Source organism: Simochromis diagramma, unplaced genomic scaffold (genome assembly GCF_900408965.1).
Source record: "Simochromis diagramma unplaced genomic scaffold, fSimDia1.1 OVJJ01000107.1, whole genome shotgun sequence".
Classification (NCBI taxonomy): Eukaryota; Metazoa; Chordata; class Actinopteri; order Cichliformes; family Cichlidae; genus Simochromis; species Simochromis diagramma.
This window is the reverse complement of record NW_024387209.1, coordinates 6681870-6700980: the sequence shown is the minus strand read 5'-3', so window position 1 is coordinate 6700980 and position 19111 is coordinate 6681870. Positions and strand designations below refer to the sequence as shown.

General features: G+C 40.9%; 1 protein-coding gene across 1 annotated transcript in view; it reads left to right on the top strand.

Annotated features, from left to right (window-relative positions):
- Window positions 1-727: 727 nt before the first annotated feature.
- Window positions 728-19111, top strand: part of ahr2 (aryl hydrocarbon receptor 2) — a 98183-nt gene continuing 79799 nt past the window's right edge. The window contains exon 1 of the mRNA XM_040051369.1: window positions 728-1204. Within this exon, the coding sequence (XP_039907303.1) occupies window positions 1146-1204 (59 nt within the window). The 5' untranslated portion in view covers window positions 728-1145. The remainder of the gene's footprint in view (window positions 1205-19111) is intronic.

Here is a 19111-nt window from a genome sequence, read left to right as displayed (position 1 = left end):
CAGGATGAATCACATCATTTGAAACTTAGCCCTGATTGGAGAAATTGGAAGTGTTACAACTGACCCACGTTACAACTATCCCCGGTCTCCCCTACTGAACAATTTATTAAAATTTAATGTAAGTATACATTTAAGTCCACAAAATGTAAGCATAATGGAAGAATATGCTATAGTATTAATTTAGATGTATTCCTTTATAATCTTACATAAATTTATATAATGTAAGTGTACTTTTAAGTAAACATAATGTAAGTGTAAAGTAAGTATAGATTATAGTATCAATTTTTAAGTATTACATCATAAGTTTACATAATATAAGTAAATATTAAATTTTATTTTGTCTGTTGGGCTTCATAAAAATGTTAACAGTATTGAAGAATTTGTACATAAATGCAAATATCAGAAAATATTTCTCTCTCTCTCTCTCTATACATATATATATATATATATATATTAACATATATAGCTTTTCAATAACTGTAATTGTAATTATGAGCATAAATATTATTTAAAGACTAACTTTTTATTTATTTTGTTAATAAACGCCTTATACAAGCGTTACAATAAAAAAAAAAACAGTCCTTAAGGTCTTCCCGGTTGGAATGCGGTTTCCTAACCATTCCTCGGCTGCGGTGTGTATTTCAGTTGGCCCACATTTGGACCACCTTAAATATTCTGCTCTCTCATTACAGTGACACACACACACACATACATTCACACTCACCGCCACGGGAGCGCGCGGCGGCTGAGCGGCCCTGTCAAATCACTACGGAGGTGACGCGCAGCCCGAGGACTTACATAAAACTACTCCGAGGACTTTTCACTCTTTTAACGCCTAAAAGTCGCTTTACTCGCCCGTATCTCGGACGAGGAGGCCTACACGTCGTGGAAATAAAAAGTTGTGGTAGTTTTGAACTTCTACCAGAGGCTTGTTTCGATTAAAGACAACAAAAAGTTTTTTTTCGGCTGAGAGGCACTCGGGACGCGAAGCTGTCGAGGACCGAGAGGAGGGGGGATTTCTAATCGTCTCCTTTTCAGTTTTTTCGAGGCCATGCGAGTCTTCTGAACACGCCCGGACCTGTTAACGCGCACATAAAGCCGGGATAAAGCCACTTGTAGCTCACTTTGTTTCTTCTGAATTCAACATGCTGCCGAATACGGCGCTTTACGCCGCGAAGAAACGGAAGAAGCCCGTCCAGAAAATGTAAGTCAACTCCCCAAACACCGCAAAGCAAAACCTCCGAGCACTCTGAGGTGTCTGAGGTGACCGGAGAGCTAAAGACAGACGTTTTATTGCACTTCATGAGCTCCGTGGTGTGGTTTATACCAGCTTTATAACGCTTTTTACTGTTTACTAATGTAATACTACAGTTGTGCCAGTACGGGCAGTCCCTTTGACCTTCCATAGAAGCTAGGACGTGTAATCCTGTTAAAACACCTCGCTTTGGTGGCTTTTAATGTTTATATTGAGCAACAATCTATGTGTTTTTCTCCCCAAAGCATGCATACATGTCACAGTAAAGCTTTCTAACACCAGGGATCTCTTTTTCCTTTTTTTTAGGTGCAGCTGTGCAAACATCCCTGCACTACTCCTGTATTATAGCCTGCGTTACATTGCAATAAGCGTGTTTGTGCCCTCTATGTGTGTGTGTGCAATAGTAGCTGGCTTGTTGAATCCATAAGGCTATAAAGTCTATTTTTCCCTGCAGTGGTTATGCAATGCTGGCCAGCCACCCCGAGGTAATGTGAAGTGCTGAGGTCCAGCAGCACTGCGTGGAGAATAAAGTTAACTGTTGCTTCAGTATCATTTAAATCTAATTATACCATCTAGGACAGTTGGCCTTCCCAGACTGATCTGTGGCCTTTAAAAACTCCTTAAAGGACTCCTCAGAAGTGGATGGTGCTGAACTGGAATTTATCTTTTGAGTTTTTGTTTGAGTGTGCCCTGTAGGCGGGGAGGTTGACACTGTAAAGACTGAAACCCCACATCAGAAATCTCATCGTACCACCTTCCTGTGATTCTACTTATGATTTTAATATATGTATAGTATCTTTGTTTCCCTCTTGATTCCCCAATCAGGACGCCTCAGAAACCCCCCCCCCCCAACGGCGCAATTTGAAAACTACCTCTGCATAGAGAAGGAACCGTTTTTGGACGGAGTTTTGCTCATTTCATTATCCCGTTTTTGTAGGGAAGCCAAGCACAGTGAATCTTTGTTCTTCTGTGCTTTGTCAGAGATGATGTTTCAGGACTTGTTAGAAGCCCTTCGAGCGCCGCTGCAGGTCCCTGAGGTCTTCAGTTTGGGAACCACAAAGTTATTCTTTGCACAAAAACAGAAGAACAGAGCCCTCAGATTGCCCAGCCCTCTAAAGTGAAAAAAAATAGAGATATTACTAATGATAGGCTTATTGCTCATGAATTTTACTGTGAATAAACCACTAGAAGTGGACTTTTCTCTTGCCACTGAACTAGAATGTTCTTAAAGAAACAACAATTCAAACTGGATGTAAACTAGTGGGAAAAAAATCTCTTCATTGACACTTAAACCAACTGGTGCTCATGTGATTTCTTTAGACTGGAGGAGCCGGGACTCTAACCATCAACCTTCCGATTGTAATCCAGTACTCTGGTACGCAATGGCCACATAGTTTAAAAAACATTAATAAATCTGCTTCAAAGATCCTTTAGAGGCCCCCTGTGGTACTGATGGATGGAAGATACTGTATAGGAGTGAGGATGTCTAAAGGATCAAGTAGATGGTGTTGCTGTTTCCAAAGTCACCACAAGTATGTAAGTCTATTTTAGACCCTTTGGGAAAGAACCCTTTAGAGGTTATATAAAGCATCAGGCTCTAATTGTTCTACTTATATTATTCAAGGTGCTTTTCTAGAGGTTCTCCAAAACACCATCCTGAAGTGTCCTCATCAGACCTCTCATAGGGGTGTAAATAACTTTGGAGAGTTTTTATAAAGCACTGTATTTGAGTCTTGGACACATTACGCTGCTCTGCAGGCTCTCCAGAGAACAATGCTCAGTAAGTTAATAATAGACCCTTAACCATACTGTTAAGACTTAGTAGCACCATGGGCCACTGTATGGGAGTCCTCTAAGGCATCATGGGGCACCATAACATCCTGTTGCATTTCAGCTGATATCCTTAGTTGTGTTGTTGCCTTTGTAGAGGATCTTCTATAACCTTCTATCACCATATTTAAAGTGCTGTAAAGAGCCTTTAAAGAAGTTCTGTATAGCACCATGGTTCAGTTTAAACAACTCCCATGAAGAACTTTCAGAGGGATTCTCCAGGGGGGATATAGTTAATTCGAAACACTGAAAATCGAGGAAAGAACTTTAGATTGGTTCTCTATAGAATCAGTGTTAATTTTCAACACTTAAACATGCAGGAGAGAACCTTTAGAGGGTTCTTTGTAGATTCTATATAGCCCCGTTGATCATTTACACCCTTAAAAGTGCTTTAAGGACCTTGTAGAAGGGTTCTCTGTATCAAAGTGGTTGCTTTAAACTCTTGAAAGTGCAGCACAGAACCTTTAGAAAGGTTCTCCATAACAGCATGGACATTTCAATCCATTAAAAGTGCTATAAAGAACTTTTAGAAGGGTTCTCTAAAGCGTCCTGGGGATATATATTGTTTGAGACCCTTTGCTGTGCCATAAAGAACTCTTTGCTCTCAGCCACGCTGGCCTCCTCACTGTGATTTTTACCAGTTTGTGATTTTTAGCTTTAACAAGCCAGACGGAGTGTTAACTGCCCCGTACAGAACCACAGGCCTGAGCAGGGACCCACGGCAGAACCCAGCCAGAACCGCAGTTTCAGTGTATGTGTGCGTATGTGTGTGGCACTACCTGCATTAATCATAATCAGGACGTAGAGCGCTCTCACGCAATGTTTCCACGAGGGAGGAGGGAGGGAGGGAGGGAGGGAGGATGGCGTAATCTGAGACTCGCTCTGTTTTTTCTCCTCCTCCTCCTCCGACTGCCACAACATACTTTTTTCCTGTCTTTTTCCTTCTCTCTCTATGTGTTTTAGGGGAGTTTGTTTTTTCCCTCCCTCCACTCAAATTAACATAGTTCAGTGTCACGCAAAGGGTTACGTAAGTCTGCCATGTTCAGTTTTTAGGAAAAGTTTGTCTTTCTTTTCTTTTTTCTTTCAGGAAACAGTGTTGAGTGAGGGAGTTGTGAGTGTGAGAGTCAGTTAAGCCCACAGAGAGGTCTGGAGGCGGCGTTACAGCAGCCTGCCCTGCGGCAGTGTACCTTTATGTTTACACTGTATTGTACAAGGGAAGAATTTAAATTTATGTTAATGTCCATGTGTGACAGAGACAAAGAGACGGCGGATGGATTGTACAAAGTTGTAAAACAATAACAAGAAGGTTGAATTGCACAACGAGTAGCCAGAAGTATTTGGACATCTGCATGAGAAATGCTTGCAGGCGTTCTTGACGTATCAGCCTCCACATTTTGGAGCCGGCTGCAGAAACTTGCAGTGATGTTAGGAAACGAGGGCCTGCCCTGTTTTGGGGTTAAACTCCGTCCCAGAGGTGTTGGAGGAGGCTACTTGACTCCTTCCCACAAATGTTTTATTGCAGCTGGATACTGGACTTCAAAGTGGTGCCAATTCAGTTGAATAACGGTTACTTTTTAGGTGCGTCAAAGCAAAAAAAAAAAAAACTTTCCTGGACTTTACAAATTGCCTTGTGAATGTAAAACTAAGGCATTCCAAATTCAGCATAATAGAAGCTTGGGAATTTCTTTCATTGCAGTACCGCTGGCTGCCACTGGGACATACTAGTGTCACATCCGGCTCTCTCGCTCCAGGACGGGAAAACACCAAAGCATTCTTGAGGGGTTCTCCAATGAACGATGACCCATTTTAAACTCTTTAAAGAGCAATGAAGAACCTTCAAGAGGTTCTCTGTAGCACCGTGGGTCATTAAAACCTTTAAAAAGGTTTTTTCTGTAGCATTTCAGTCCCTTAATACCCTGAAATATCCAGTAAAGAACCTATTATTTATGGTTATTCTCATAGTAGTACAATAATGAAACTTTAGGAGGTAGCACCATGGTTCATTCTAAACCCTTAAAAATCCTTTAGATTGGTTCTCTATAGCACCACTGTTGATTTTAAATTGTCAAAAGTGCACTAAGATAATTCAGACCGGTCCTCTTTAGCACTATGGTTCCTTTTAAACCCTGAAAGTCCAGGAAAGAACCTTTAGAAGGGGGTCTTTGGATTACAGCCATACCACCCTGAACCTGCCGATCTCTAAGCAGAGTCGACCCTGGTTAGTAGTGGATGGGGTGTAAAGTTTTGGGTGGCTGTGACTCAAGAGGTGGAGTGGGTCATTTACCAATCAGAACGTTGCTAGTTTGATCCCTGGCTCCTCTAGCCTGCACGTTGAAGTATGTTTGGGTAAAATACTGATCCCTGAGCTGCCTTTGATGCATCCATTTGAGTACGAGTGTGTGAATTTTAAGTTAAAAAGCACTTGTGTGAAAGAGGCATGTGAGAGAGTGCTTTGAGCACTAAAAATTAAGTAGGAGAGCACAATGTAAATACCAGTCTGTTTACCTTCTCTACAGCAGCATGGTTTGTGGTTCAAGTTGTAAAAAAAAAACAGTGTAAACAAGCTAAGGATATTAAGGATTCTGCTAACTGCTCTGAGACTGAACTCACATGGGAATAAAATGGTTAGATGTTGCTGCTAAGGTTTTGTTGCTCTATGCGATGGGCCAGCTTTCAGCAGAGGCACTGTTTCTTCTTAGGACTGACATGTGACGAACATGAGCATCCCAACTTTCACTTCCTGGTTGTCATATCAAGGTCAAAACATCATGATGCCACTGAGTCCTTGGAGTAAAAGCATATAAAAAGGCATATTTATGTTGGCTAATAAAGCCAACATTTGGATTAATGGGACTTTTGGAGCAGGTAATTTGAGAAAGTCCCACTTCATTTCTTATGAGTATGCGATGTGTTGTGTTGCATTAAATAAGTGTTAAAAACAGTGTGATGAGTGTGATGAAGAACTGAAAGTCTCTAAAAAACAGTTCCAGATTTGTATTTTTTATTTTTCCTGGAACAGTGGGAAAATATCCTTAACAGCTGTAGCTTGTGCCTAACAAAAAGTCTTAAAAATGCCAAATTATCCCGTGCTTAAGCCTGTCGGGATGTCAGTTTAGGCCTGGAATAATTTAAAAACAACTGTGTGGTTATAATGGCATAAGTTTATAAAGTACTTTTCTTAAAGTTACAAACCGCTTCATAGAGATAAACTAGAAAAACCTATTTCAATTTTTAAAAAAGTTACAGCCCAATTTAAGTTTTTTAAGACCAATATCGATATTTGATTATCATAAAAACCTGATATATCAGCCGATATTTTTTTTGTCTTTCAGACACATGAAACATAAACAGATCTCCCTCACATTTCTAATGTTGTTTAAAAAAATTTGTTCATGCTTTTCTCAACTTTGCTCTCGTCAGCTGGTTGTTTGTAGCGTTCCAAACCCGTGCGCCCAACAGGGAAGTTGTGCAATGCCAAAACTACATAACATAAACATTCATAACATGCCTAAAGGATGTTTCTCTTGTCTTTTTTTGCCTTTTAAATTTTCATTTAATTTCCGTTATAAATGCTGATACAGGTACGTCGTTAATAACTAATATGGGCTTACATATCGACCCTGCTAATATATCGATCAGTTTCTAAAAAATAAAATCCCTGGGAAGAACAAAAAAGAGCAGAATATCTAAAATAAATAAGGCTATTAGTGACAAACCAAGGACTAAAACTACCGTAAACAATCATAACAGCCTTTCACTAAATTAATGTTTCACAGTTAAAGTCACAGTTCTGGTCTCAGTGTGGAGTCTGTCAACCAGCAAAGGCGAGCTGAGACATCAGAGTAACCAACAGAGCCCATGGGGGTTAATAAATCCTGCACGTACTTAAGAACAAGGACATCTTTATGTTGAAGAGTTTTCCTCAATTTTAACCGCAGTAGTAGGAACAAAGACAAGGAGAGGTTGGGGCAGATAGGGAAGATGCTGGAAAAGTACTAAGAAACACAAGAAATGACCCCAAAAGAAAACTATGAACAGACACTGAACTTGGCAAACGACTCCAGATCAACTCGGGTGCTTCTTTCACTGAGCTCTTTCATACTTGGGTTGTGAAACAGGTGTTAAATTGCAGGTATGATATTGGCTCTGGTGTCTTAATTCCAGCAGGGAACAGGCGCCAAAATCATCTTTAGTTTCTATTGTTCTGAAAAGGTGTCGTTGGCGCGTCTGAGACAAAAGTGCCTTTGTGTGAATGCAGGGGAGTGTTTCTCTGAGTCCAGCACACCCCCTCCCGACCCCCCCCCCCCCCCTCTCTCTCTCTCAGACACAAACACACGTAACACACACTCATATTTACAGTCCACGCCCCTTCCAGGACAGATCTGGCAGATAAAGCGAGCGGCAACAACACTGGCCGCTCATTGTTCTTGCAGGGAGCTGTGCTGTGAGGAATGCAGCGATAGCCATCTCGCCTCGATTTCAGATATGTCGTGTTTTGGAGTATTATTGGAAGCAGATGTCTTATTTACAGCAGGGTCAGCCAAGCAGGGCTTCATCAGGGGCTGTGCTTTACACATACGTGTTACACTTACAGCTCATCCATTCAGCCTACAGCCATTCCCACAGAGGCTGCAGGCTTTTAATAGTTACAGCAAAGTCACTTTTCCTGCACCCCCTTGCTGTATTTCACATTTTAGACTGCAAGCGTGTTTACAAAATTAACGTCTAAGATCACAGCAAAGTTTAGAGATGCAGGCTGTTTGGTTCCTAATGTCATTTCTAGATATAGATAGTTGTTATTTTTAAACAGTAACACAGTGAAGTCATGCTGCACTCACTTTAAGGTCAGTCCACATGAAATCAGTCATAGCTGAGCAAAGCTGCCGCTTGACTTTCTCATAATCAGCTGATTTTTTCGTTTTTGTTTAAAAAAGCACAATATCCATGTTAAATTTTAGCTTCACGCTATGAATATTTTCCAAGTTGAAGGCCCTGAGAGTTTGAAAGGATGGGGGAAGGTTTTCTCAACTTTGTTGGGGGGAAAAAGGGAGTTTTGAGACCTCATATCCATATTCAGGGCTAAAAGACAAGCACCTTTACCCTGGACGTTTGAACAGTTTTCTCATAAGTCACTGGAGAAAAATACAAAAGCTATAGTTTGGGTAAACATGTGGGATAGGCGGTGGCTCAAAACAAGTTACAGCATATGAAAGGTCTCCCTTTTACCTACCACACTCATCTTGCTGCAGTTCCTTCTGGGTCACAGTGGTTTTCTAACATAGTCAGATTTGAGCTCTGTGTAATGTTTCAAAGGTTAAAATCAGCTGATTGTGAGGGGTCAGGTGGGAGCTGCTGACTGATTTTTTTTTCTTGAAATGACCATGGCTTATGATTAATATTTGATGTCATGTTTTCTTTTATATTGCTAAAGGAAATTTGTCAACTTTAATCTTGAGTCCAGCCTCTAGCAAGCAAATATGGAGTATTTATTTATGTATAACGCTGTATAGACGGGAATCACACAGCAATTCAACCCCACCTTATTTAACTTGTTTAAAACACACAATAGACAAATCTATGGTTAAAAGCCTACGAGATGAAATTATTGCACAAAAGCAGAACTGGTGCAAACATGATGTAACTCAGACATAAACAGACACTAAAGCCTTGTCTCAGCACAGTTTCATTGAGTCTGAATTTAGCATAATTCATAGTAGCCTGCTCTTATTGTTGAAATGCAGTTTAGTCTTTTATGAGTAAACATGTAAAAAGAACACTATGTGGAAAAAAACATTCACTTATGTGCACATTACACCTGTAGGGGCTGCTTGGTAAAAGAAAGCCATGCTCCTGGTGCACAGACTTTGCGCTGATGTTAATGCCAGAGGAGGCTTTGGAGAGTTTTATGCACGATGCAGCTCAGCACTCGCCCACTCTGCTCTACAATGGCATGTGGTCTAAGTGGCTGTGGTTCTAAAAACTTCTGCTTTGCAATAACGTTGATGGTGGGTTTAATAATAAGTAGGGAAATATTACATAAACTAAATTGTTGCAACACTGGCACGCTGTTACAGCATCGCACTCAAATTCATTGAGCTCTTTAGAATGATCCCTTCTTTCACAAATGTTTGTAAAGGCAGACTGCATGGCTAGCTACTTGGTTTCTACACCTGTGCAGTGCAATACTTTTGTACTTGTAATGAATTTCAGTCATGACTTTGTCATTTTGATCTGTTTTTGACTCAAGAGCAAGAAGAAAACTTTCTAGCTGCTATGCTGTAGTTAAAGCACTGGGTCAGTTGGGATGTGATGGTTTGTTAGTATAATTAGTGGACCATGTCGATCTGTTGATGCATGCTCAGGTATCCAGATAAGGAAATCCTAGAAAGTTGATCCTGTTCATCAGTGAGAGAAATGTTCCATCACTCATCTAAATAACTTCTTCAATCTAAGCTCACTGCGGGTTTCCTTGTAAACAGTACATGACTACAAACTAGCACCATTGCTGCGAGCTCAGTATCTGTTTCAGTTTTCTGGGACTTTGTTGGTGTTTTCAAACGGCCTCGGTCTAAAACATTTTTATCATGGGTTAAGATGCGCCCAGAGTTTGGGGAGTTTTGGGCAAGGTAATCTCCAATTAACCTGTCATGACATGTGAAGTGCAAACCTGCTGTGGGACTTTGGTGTGCATGTTTGTGTAGTTGTGCTGTTAATGAGAGGGTTTTGCAATTCCACACATTGGTAAACTTTAACAACAGCCAATCAGAGCCTGCAAGGAGACAGATGACAAAGAGAGTTTTCAGCCTCTCGGTTTTTGGAGTGCGCTGTCATGTAGCTTTTCTGGAGCCAGAAGTGACCATATTTGGATGAGTGGCTGAAATACTAAGCTAATTCTTGTTAGCTTTATAGATATCTGTTAATAAGTAAGGTTTAAGACTAACCAAAAACTAAAATTTCACTCATCAACACTCATGCACAGACTTCTTGCATGATCTGTTAGTGCATATAGCCTCACAGGAACCAGGTTATCAATCTGGTAATTGCATTAAAATGCTTTACAAGGCACGATTGAGCGGTCCAGCTCACCGACTCCAGCTCCTTTAGCACACCTAGATTTAAATTTAATCAGAGTGACCCTTACCTTTGAGCCTTAACAAAAGCCACATGAGTAAGTTTAAGAAAGCAAAAGAAAAAATAGGAAGTAACGAAATTAAAACGATGTAACAGAAGGAGAGAAAAGTAGAAGACGACGGTTTGAAAGTAAAAGGGAGAAAGAGAAACCACAGCAACGACCAAAATATGCATAAATAACAGTGACAATGTTACTAAACATCACACAGTGCTAATAATATGAAATATTTTTAGAGGCAGAGGCAGCCCAAGATACTGTGTGTCTGTGCGAACCTGCGTGTGTGAGCCTGCTTGTATTCATAAGGTTTCTCCATGTAGTGTCTAATAGTGGGTGTAGGGAGCCACAGCCCCACCCCAGGAACAGAAGCAGGCAGGGAGGAGGCCCGGGCCCCAGTTATCCAGCGAGCCAGTGCATATGGCGCAGAAGAACCTCTGCCAGACAATATCGGGCGTCAGCTCCTCTCCAGAACCCTCAATGTCCACACGCAATTTAAATCTAAAAAGGGGCACTGGCACCGGAGGTGAGGCTGAAGATGTGCATCGTGTCTATCCCCAAGGCCCTATATGTGCCAAAGTTAAAATAACTCACCTCCCTACAGGTGTAAAGGAGGGAGAACTCAGCTAAAGAGACCAAAGCTGTTCATTAGAGTCAACCTGTAAACATAAAGTTGGACTTCTTAACACGAGAGGTTATCGGGGGACTGCCCTGGAGGTCAACTCCTTACTACGGGAGCTGATTGAAGGGCTGAGATAGAGAGAGAGAGAGAACTTGTAGATGTGTGACAAGATCACAACAAAGTAATCACACCGACAGTTTTCTGAGTTACAGATGAGTATCTTTAGCATGTACCCAGTCCGTATTTTCTTCAAGTGTATGTATGTTTGAGATGTGAGAGCAGGAAGTCCAGGAATAACGGCTCTGCAGGTTTTGCTATTTTTAGAGTCACGTTTGTCATTTTTTTGTTACACTTCATCTCATCAATCACAGTCACACAGATATCACAGATGGCTTTGCTCAGTCTGTGTTTGAGCACATGTGCCCTTTAATTATATGTTTAGAACTGCAAAACCAGGCTTTTAAGGCTTTATAGAAAATAAATACTCTCTTGAAACTCGTGGGTTGATCTGTGGTATATTTTTGGCTTGTTTTTGCTTTTTAGTCCTTTAACCTGTTGTTGCTTTTTCCTATAAGGACATAAAAGTTAACCCCACCAGGTAAAGTGAGAGTCTAGCAAATAAAACCCCATCAATTTACATTTAATTTACATTTCAGACACCAAGCTAGCAGTTCCCTAGAGATGTTTAAAAGAAGCCGAAGCTGAAAATGCAAAGCAAAGTGAGTAGCGAACAGGGAGAGATTTCTGTCCTTTCATCTCATAATTTGAATCAAATTTTTCTGTGTGACAGGTGGTTTTATTCTACTACTTTTTGCATATGAGATATCAGCTAATAACCAGTCTACGAACTTCCTGCTTGGTACTTTGTGTTTCTACGCGGTTTGTGTTGGCTTGTGTTTTTCTGCAACCTCAGACCAGAAATCAGGAGGTTAAAGGGTCGAACGCCACAGTTTTAACACATAGAGCACGCTCAGTGTCATTCAGGTGCACCCACACTCTGCAGGCGGCTTCTCAAGTGGCCTCGCATGACCTGAAATCCTCGGCGGAGTCATCGGCAGGAACATCTGAACCAGATTTAAATCTGAGCAGCAGCAGAAGCGCAGCTAGTCTGTGTGAGATCAACCTTTGAGTGGGAGGTTGCAGGTTTGCGTTCCCACAACAACCAGATGCTCTCCTTGAGTGTCCCCGGGCAAAACGCCAGTGCCTCTCCCAGTGCTCACTTTAAGGTCAGAGCTGCTGTCACTGACCTGCTTTGAAACTTGTTTTCACTGAGTGCCACACTGGGAAATGAGAATCACATCAGGGGCCAGCGTGGATGTAAAGAGGGCTTGCAGGGATTTCCTGTTTCACAGTGGACCTTTGGCGGCTTCATTCAGGATACTTTGAATATGTATTGCATTATTTGTCAGAAACCTGCATCTCTGGCCTCTCTCTGAGTGGTTTCCACAAAATGCCTACCTGACAAAGACAAGTAAAGACCATCAGTATTATACAGTGTGTCAGGTGTGGAGCTGAGTTTTAAAATAGAAGATCTTCTAAATTTCCCCTCAGGGAGGCTTTTTAGCAGGTGGCATTTAGTGAATTGTCCGTTTAATGTTTAAAAAAACCTCAAAAAAACCTCAAATCACATCTGTAATTTAGCTTTTCACAGCATATACATCATGTACAATACTTGGAGTTTACTTAAATTCCCTCTCCTTGTATACTGAACATTGTTAATTTCAAGCCATTTAGCAGAGCCGTTAACAGAAGATTGGCAGTCAAGGTCAAATGCTTAGCTAACCTAGGTACTTATGTCCCCTGAGGCCTGGTATATTGCTGTGAAGTTTTAAGACGATCCATAAAAATTGTGGGTTCATATAAAGTTTTTACTTATTTTAAGATTTGGTGTGACTTTCACCAAAATTACCATCACACAAAACTTGAACACAGTATCTTGAAAACTGGATGTTAGATCACTAACAAACAGAACTGATTTTACTCCCTCTGTTCGGGGGGACAGTGATGTGATAGCTTGAAGTTTTACTTTGCTGCATAGCACTTGTGTCCTTTTAAACAGTCATCTTGATTTCTTATTGCTGAATGAGATTCATTTTTGCCAGATATGACTGTTTGCAAGTCTCCTTGACGCCTCAGTGGACACAACTTTATTTCTGTACTTCACCAAAGACAGCAACCTGTGAACTGTGACAGATCATGAGTTGGATGAGCTTATATTGAAAATTTCTGCAGGACCTCCTTTCATCTTCTATCTGAAATCTTCCGCTTTAGAGTTTGTTTCTCAGAAAGTCTGAGTGAAAAAAAACAAGGCAGTGTTGGTTACATATGTAACCACTGACCGCTGAAGAAGGATCAGTATGTCCATTAGCAGTTGTGAATTCGGTTGAGCTGAAATACAGATGATGTGTGAAAAAATAGCTCCTTGTGCTAAACATATATCAGTTTCTCTAGTGCTGCAGAGACATTTCCAGTGGATTAACTTTTATTTCTTATAGCAATGTGCAGCACTCCACCCAATTTATCAAAAATTGTAATGTCTGGCTCCAAAATTCGACATAGCAGTGGCCAAAAAGGTAACTTTGGGTAAAGAGGTCTGGCGCGAACCTGTCTCAAGTTTGCTAAAAATACAGCTCTTTTTAGATGTGCTTTTTTCATGTAGAAAGCAGAAGTTAAACAGACAGACGCATGTCTCAGTTTTAAAAAGTGAGGTGTATCTAATCGCAGAACATGTCTGACTTTAGGGAAGTCTGTGGTTGGCGTCTGTGCTGTGTTATACTTAAATGAGTATGAATATTGAAGTTTGCCTATTTGGGCTGTAAAAACCGACTTAAAAAAAGTCACTCAGAAAACTCAAAAGCGACCACAGTGAACCAAAAGAATCTCCAGGGACAGTTTTAAGGTGCTCCACAGTGTCACACCTTCTCAGGGAAAAAGAAAAGCTCCTCTGTGCTCTGGACGTCTGGTTCGAGTTTTAGACGAGATGCCGGGCGGGTTTGCTGCTGGAGTTCAGTTACAGATACCTGCTTTCAATGGCGCTGACCTGCAGCCATCAAGGTTTATTTACCACTTTGCACAAGTCCTTACCAAGCCAGCGTGAGCAACAGGACTGATGGGTTTATTGTAAATTAAACACCCCGCATTCTGATCGGCTCTGGAATAGAGAAGTGAACACGTGTCACAAGGGAAGAAGATTATCTCACACCCAGAGATAATCACCAGCCACAACAGCAGCTGGAGCAACAGTTTAAACAGCTATTTAAGTAGAAAAAGAACCTTAAAAACCAACTTTAACATTAATGAAGTCGGGAAGTTGCGTTCATATGAAATATGATGCCAAGCTTTATCACACAAGGTTACATATCAGATACTCAGAGAAGCTCTCAGCATTAGCCCTACGTTGTTCTCACACAGTCATCCTCTTTGTCCTACTTTCAGTTAAAACATTAGACCATTAGATGTACAGAGTGATATGGATACCCAAGATCATGTCTTGATATTTGCTGGTTGAATGGTGACAGAAGATAATTATCTGCCTTTTCTATGAAAGCGATATGTGAGATATCACAGCTACTTAGTTGGCATGGTAAAAAAAGCGAGGCTTCCTCTTCAGAAACATCAGTATGTCCGCTAACAGGAGCGTTAGATATTAAAAATACAAGTTAATCAGCTGGAAATTCATGAACTTATATCTATATCTATATATATGCTGCTACAGTTTTACAAAATCAGAAACAGGAGCACCAACCATAACAGAAAGTAAAGCCTTATTCTGCTGTGGCCTTTTCACTGCTTTACCTGCAGCCGTACAGCTTTATCTAATGAGGAACTGAAACTGTTACACTCCATCAGAGTCCACTGGAAGAAACTGCAATTTTACCTCAGAGAATACACACAATATTTGCCCACCACAGCCTTGTTGTTAGATGCACAAAGTGACCAGAAACTGTGGTTTTGTGTCATGTAAATATCTGTGTTTCTGTTGGTGGAGGTTTTGAAAAGACACAACACATAATTGCACAAGGGGTGCAGTTATGTGTTAGGTAAGTTTTTTTGTTAGGTGACATTTTTTCATTTAAATGCATTTTATTGCTAATGTCCGATCAGATTGTAAAATAACTTAGTGAGACCTCGCCTGGCTCTATCTGTTGCTTCTAACAGCCTGTATGCTGATTTCTATGTACAGGACTCAGGTTGGATTTTTAGTTGTTCTCTTCAGGGGTCATTGTCAGCAATTAGTCAACATTAGCTTAGAAAAGCTTGGAAATTAAATTGATGCTTTTGTAGCCTGAAGAACTGCTGATGGCTAAATTGCCCCCCTTCGTAAGTTGCCTCAGGCCTCACTCAGGCCTAGAGACTGATCGGCAGCCACATGGCAATTTACAGTTGCTGGGGAGAAGCGTGCATTCCCTGAACGTTTGAGCAAAGAGGATGATGTAGCAAAACCCCCATTGTGACTGCGTGGAAGACTTGTCTGTAAACATTTGCAGTTTGCTCTCAGGTCTGCAGTGAAAGTTGAAAAAGTTCAAGATAACCTGGAAATATGGATTATTCACCTTCGAAGTAAAAGTTGCACCTTTTGAAATGTGTTGGTTTCAGTGGTCAGGAACAATCTTTTTTTTTTCAGGTTGTAGTAGTTTAGTCAAGAGCAGATTGCTGCGGTTGCCTGGAAGATACAATCCTGTCTGTAAAGAGTTGACAAATTCTTACTCAGTGAGAAACCGGAAACGGGGAATGTTCTCCTTCAAAGTAAAAGTTGTGCCTTCTTGCTGCAGAAGAGCGTCTGTTTGTGCTGCATATTAAGTGCCTTGAGTGCCAAAATTAATTAAATAGATAGATCACTGAATAATAAATTAAATATCCCATTAATTAATTAAAATGGGAAATAATTCATTAAATATATAGGTAATCATAAAATGTCATTTCATTTCATTTAAAACATTTTTACAATTATTTATTTCCCGTTATAATTAATTAACACATTTAATTTATTATTTGATTGTGTATTTAGTTAATTCATTTTGGCACTCAAGGCCCTCCACTGTCACACTTTTCACGGTTTCATTACCACTCGGCAAGTAGTTAGCAACTTCCAGCAACCTTCAGAAGCCACTTGCCATCTCACCACAGAATACACACTGTTCCCTAGCAACTGGTGGTTACCGGGGAGTCACTGCCATCTTCTAGGCCTGTTTCACAACAACTGGAATCAACTTCCAGCAACCACTTACAACTGATCTTTGATCACACATTTTCTTCTTGTGACCGATGGTTGCTGAGTAGTCTCGAGACCTGTGACTGAAACTCAGGCTCACATGATTCAGCTAAATATTTTTTCGCGCTCTCAAAAGAAAGCAGTAAAGACTAATACCTCTGTTCACGCCTTTCAGTTTCAAAATTCACACGGCGTCTCTTAAGTAAATACAGACAGCAGCTTTTCAATGCCGAAAGAACTTTCTGCACTGATGCAGGCAGTAGTTAAGTGATCCGAAAAATTGGTTTAAACCTTCAGCTTGTGTTTATTGGCTCTCTTGCATGTTATGCTTTCGTAGTGACGACTGAGTGAGCAGCCACCGACACCTATGGCGGTGAAGGTGATCGTCACTTCCAGCACTTCATTTGTCAACAGCTGGGGTTGCCTTTGCTAATTTGCACATTTTAACCCAAACCGCAGTCCTTCCCCAACCATAACCAAGCAACCTTTGGTCCCAAAATTTAAGCAGTAACCAGAAGTGAAAAATGAAACTAGGTGCAAATAAAAAAAAAGATCCAAATGGGAAGTGAAACAGGGTCCCTGGGCTGTTCACCCTTTAACAAGTAACCACTGTCCATTGTACCTCCAATATGGCCATAATTCACGAGCACTGGTAAATCATGTGATGGCAGTGATGGGGGCAGTTGCATCATTAAAAGGAGTTTGTTATAGTAGATACACTGCCCAGCTTTAGACTGAAGCTGCTAATGTCTGTGTATGGATGTGTAGCCAAAGAGGAGTGTGGTCAGTCTAGATTTCAGCTGTGCAGTCTTGGATTTGTGCAGATCTGATTTAAAATCTTCCCCCTATCATAATAGATAAGTCTGATGAAGCCCTGTATTAGGCAAACATCTTTATACAGAGTTACACCTGCTTTTCATGACCTGATGCTCTAGTTTATTCAGAGTGTGTGAAGTCTGCACCTTTTAGTTTCATGTTTTCTGTAAATAAAATTGACCTTTTGAAATGGAAGAAACCTCATTTAGGAAGGAAGCTCTCCATTTCCTGTCACATTGAAAGTATATAAACCTCCTCAGCCTCTAAACTCTCACACTCGCACTAAAGTGGATCATCTTTGATCGCTGTCGCTGTCCCAAAGCAAGCGAGCTTACTGAACAGGGCTGAGCACACACGCTTGGTAAACAAGTCTGGCAACAGGTTACATCACTCTTCGGCTCACCTGGTTCCCATGGCAAGAGTGGATGGAGCAGATTAGACTCTGGAGAGCAGAGGTGGTCGGGGCTTTGTTATTTTTCCACTCAGCCAACTGTCAGCAGCTCTGAAGGAAAACAACCGCGCTGAACTGATCAGTGTGTGATACCTGACCCATAATCCAGCACGCAAACTCAATTTCAGCTCATGGATTTCTTCCATTTGATAGAATAGCTGCCCTTTTGAATCACCTCTTCTCTATTCAAATGATGTAAAACAGAGGAATTGCAGTATTTCTGATGCTGTATAATAAGTTTTTCAACAAGTACAAGTACTTCTGAACAGTTCTGGAAGCTCATGATGGGAAAATGCCATACAAACACATTTATTTTAGGATGTTTTCCCTTACGTCCTTGGAATTTCTTTTGCTTAGTACAAACAATTCGAGTGAACTGAGAATCTGGAAAACATGGAACAGAGTGTTTTGGTCACCTTGTCAACAGCCTGAGACAAGGTGGACCTGAGACTATTCTGAATGCTCTAGAAAATGTGTTTTCTTTCTTAATGTGGATTTTGTTGATCTATGAGTTGATTAGTTGAGTGCTTGTTTAGTCGATTTTATTTGATGTGAGTAAAAGAATTCACAAATCCATTGTGAGGTTTGATTTTTAGTGGATTTCAGCTCGCTGTGAGGTCTTCACCGTGTCTTCACTTCACTTGTGTTGGCCCAGGTTCATATTGCTATCATGTCATAGTTTAGTTATGTGGAAAAAATCTGCCAATGTCCACTTAGGGAAAAAAAATCCCCAAAAAGGGGGTGGTTAGGGTTGGGGTTGGAGTTGGGGGTTAGGATGTGGATCGTGGTTAGGGTTACAGGGCTGTAGTTAGGGTTATGGTTATGGGGTTTGGGTTTGGTGTGATGGTGTTTCCATTTTGCAGAACTGTGATGTCACAACAGCAATGACTGGTCAGTTGCAATGTTGAACCTGGACCAACATTAATTATGATGATCCAGGAACAACACTAACACGAGGATATCGGATCGTGCATTTTGACTGTGTTTGCACTTCCTCACACATGGGGTGGTGCAGATAGAGTGCTGAATCAATTCAACCAAACAGCTTGTTATTGGAGTTTTTTGTGATGGTTAACTCTTTGAATATCAGTTTGAGGTTGAGTCAGCTATTATAGCATACAAAAAAATCAGGTAGTGTAGCAGGTATTAAACAACTTCAAACTGCTGACCCTGACATAGCTTCCTCCATGCCTGTATCTTAATTGCCCCTTGGGGATAAATAAAGTCTCTCTCTCTCTGACTCTGTGTCATAGCACAGTAAACACAGAACTCACAATCCACATTATTACACCTTTTCTGGGTGGGATCCACTTTTTGCCTTCAGAACAGTCTTAGTTCTTCATGTCACAGATTCAAAAAGGTGATGGAAACATTCCTCACAGATTTATGTCCATATTGACATGACAGCATCACACTGTTACACATGATGTGAATGTGCTTTTCCACAATGTCCCAAAGGTGCTCTACTGGACTGAGATCTGGTAACTGTGGAGGCCGTTTGAGTGCAGTGAACTTTTGAGTTCTGTGACATGGTGCGTTATCCTGCTGCTATCCTGCTTGAACTATTAATACAAGGCCGGATGTATCCATGATTATTTAAGTTGTTTATGCCAAAGTCTGACCCTGCAATCTGAAACTGAAACTCATCACCAGGCAGCATAATGCAGCTTTCTGTTGTTCGGTTTTGTAAGCCTGTCTGAATTGTAGCTTCAGTTTCCTGTTCTTAGCTGACACACCCTCTGTGCTCTTCAGTTTCAAGGTTCAGTGTGTTTTGTGCATTCAGAGATGCTCTTCTGCAT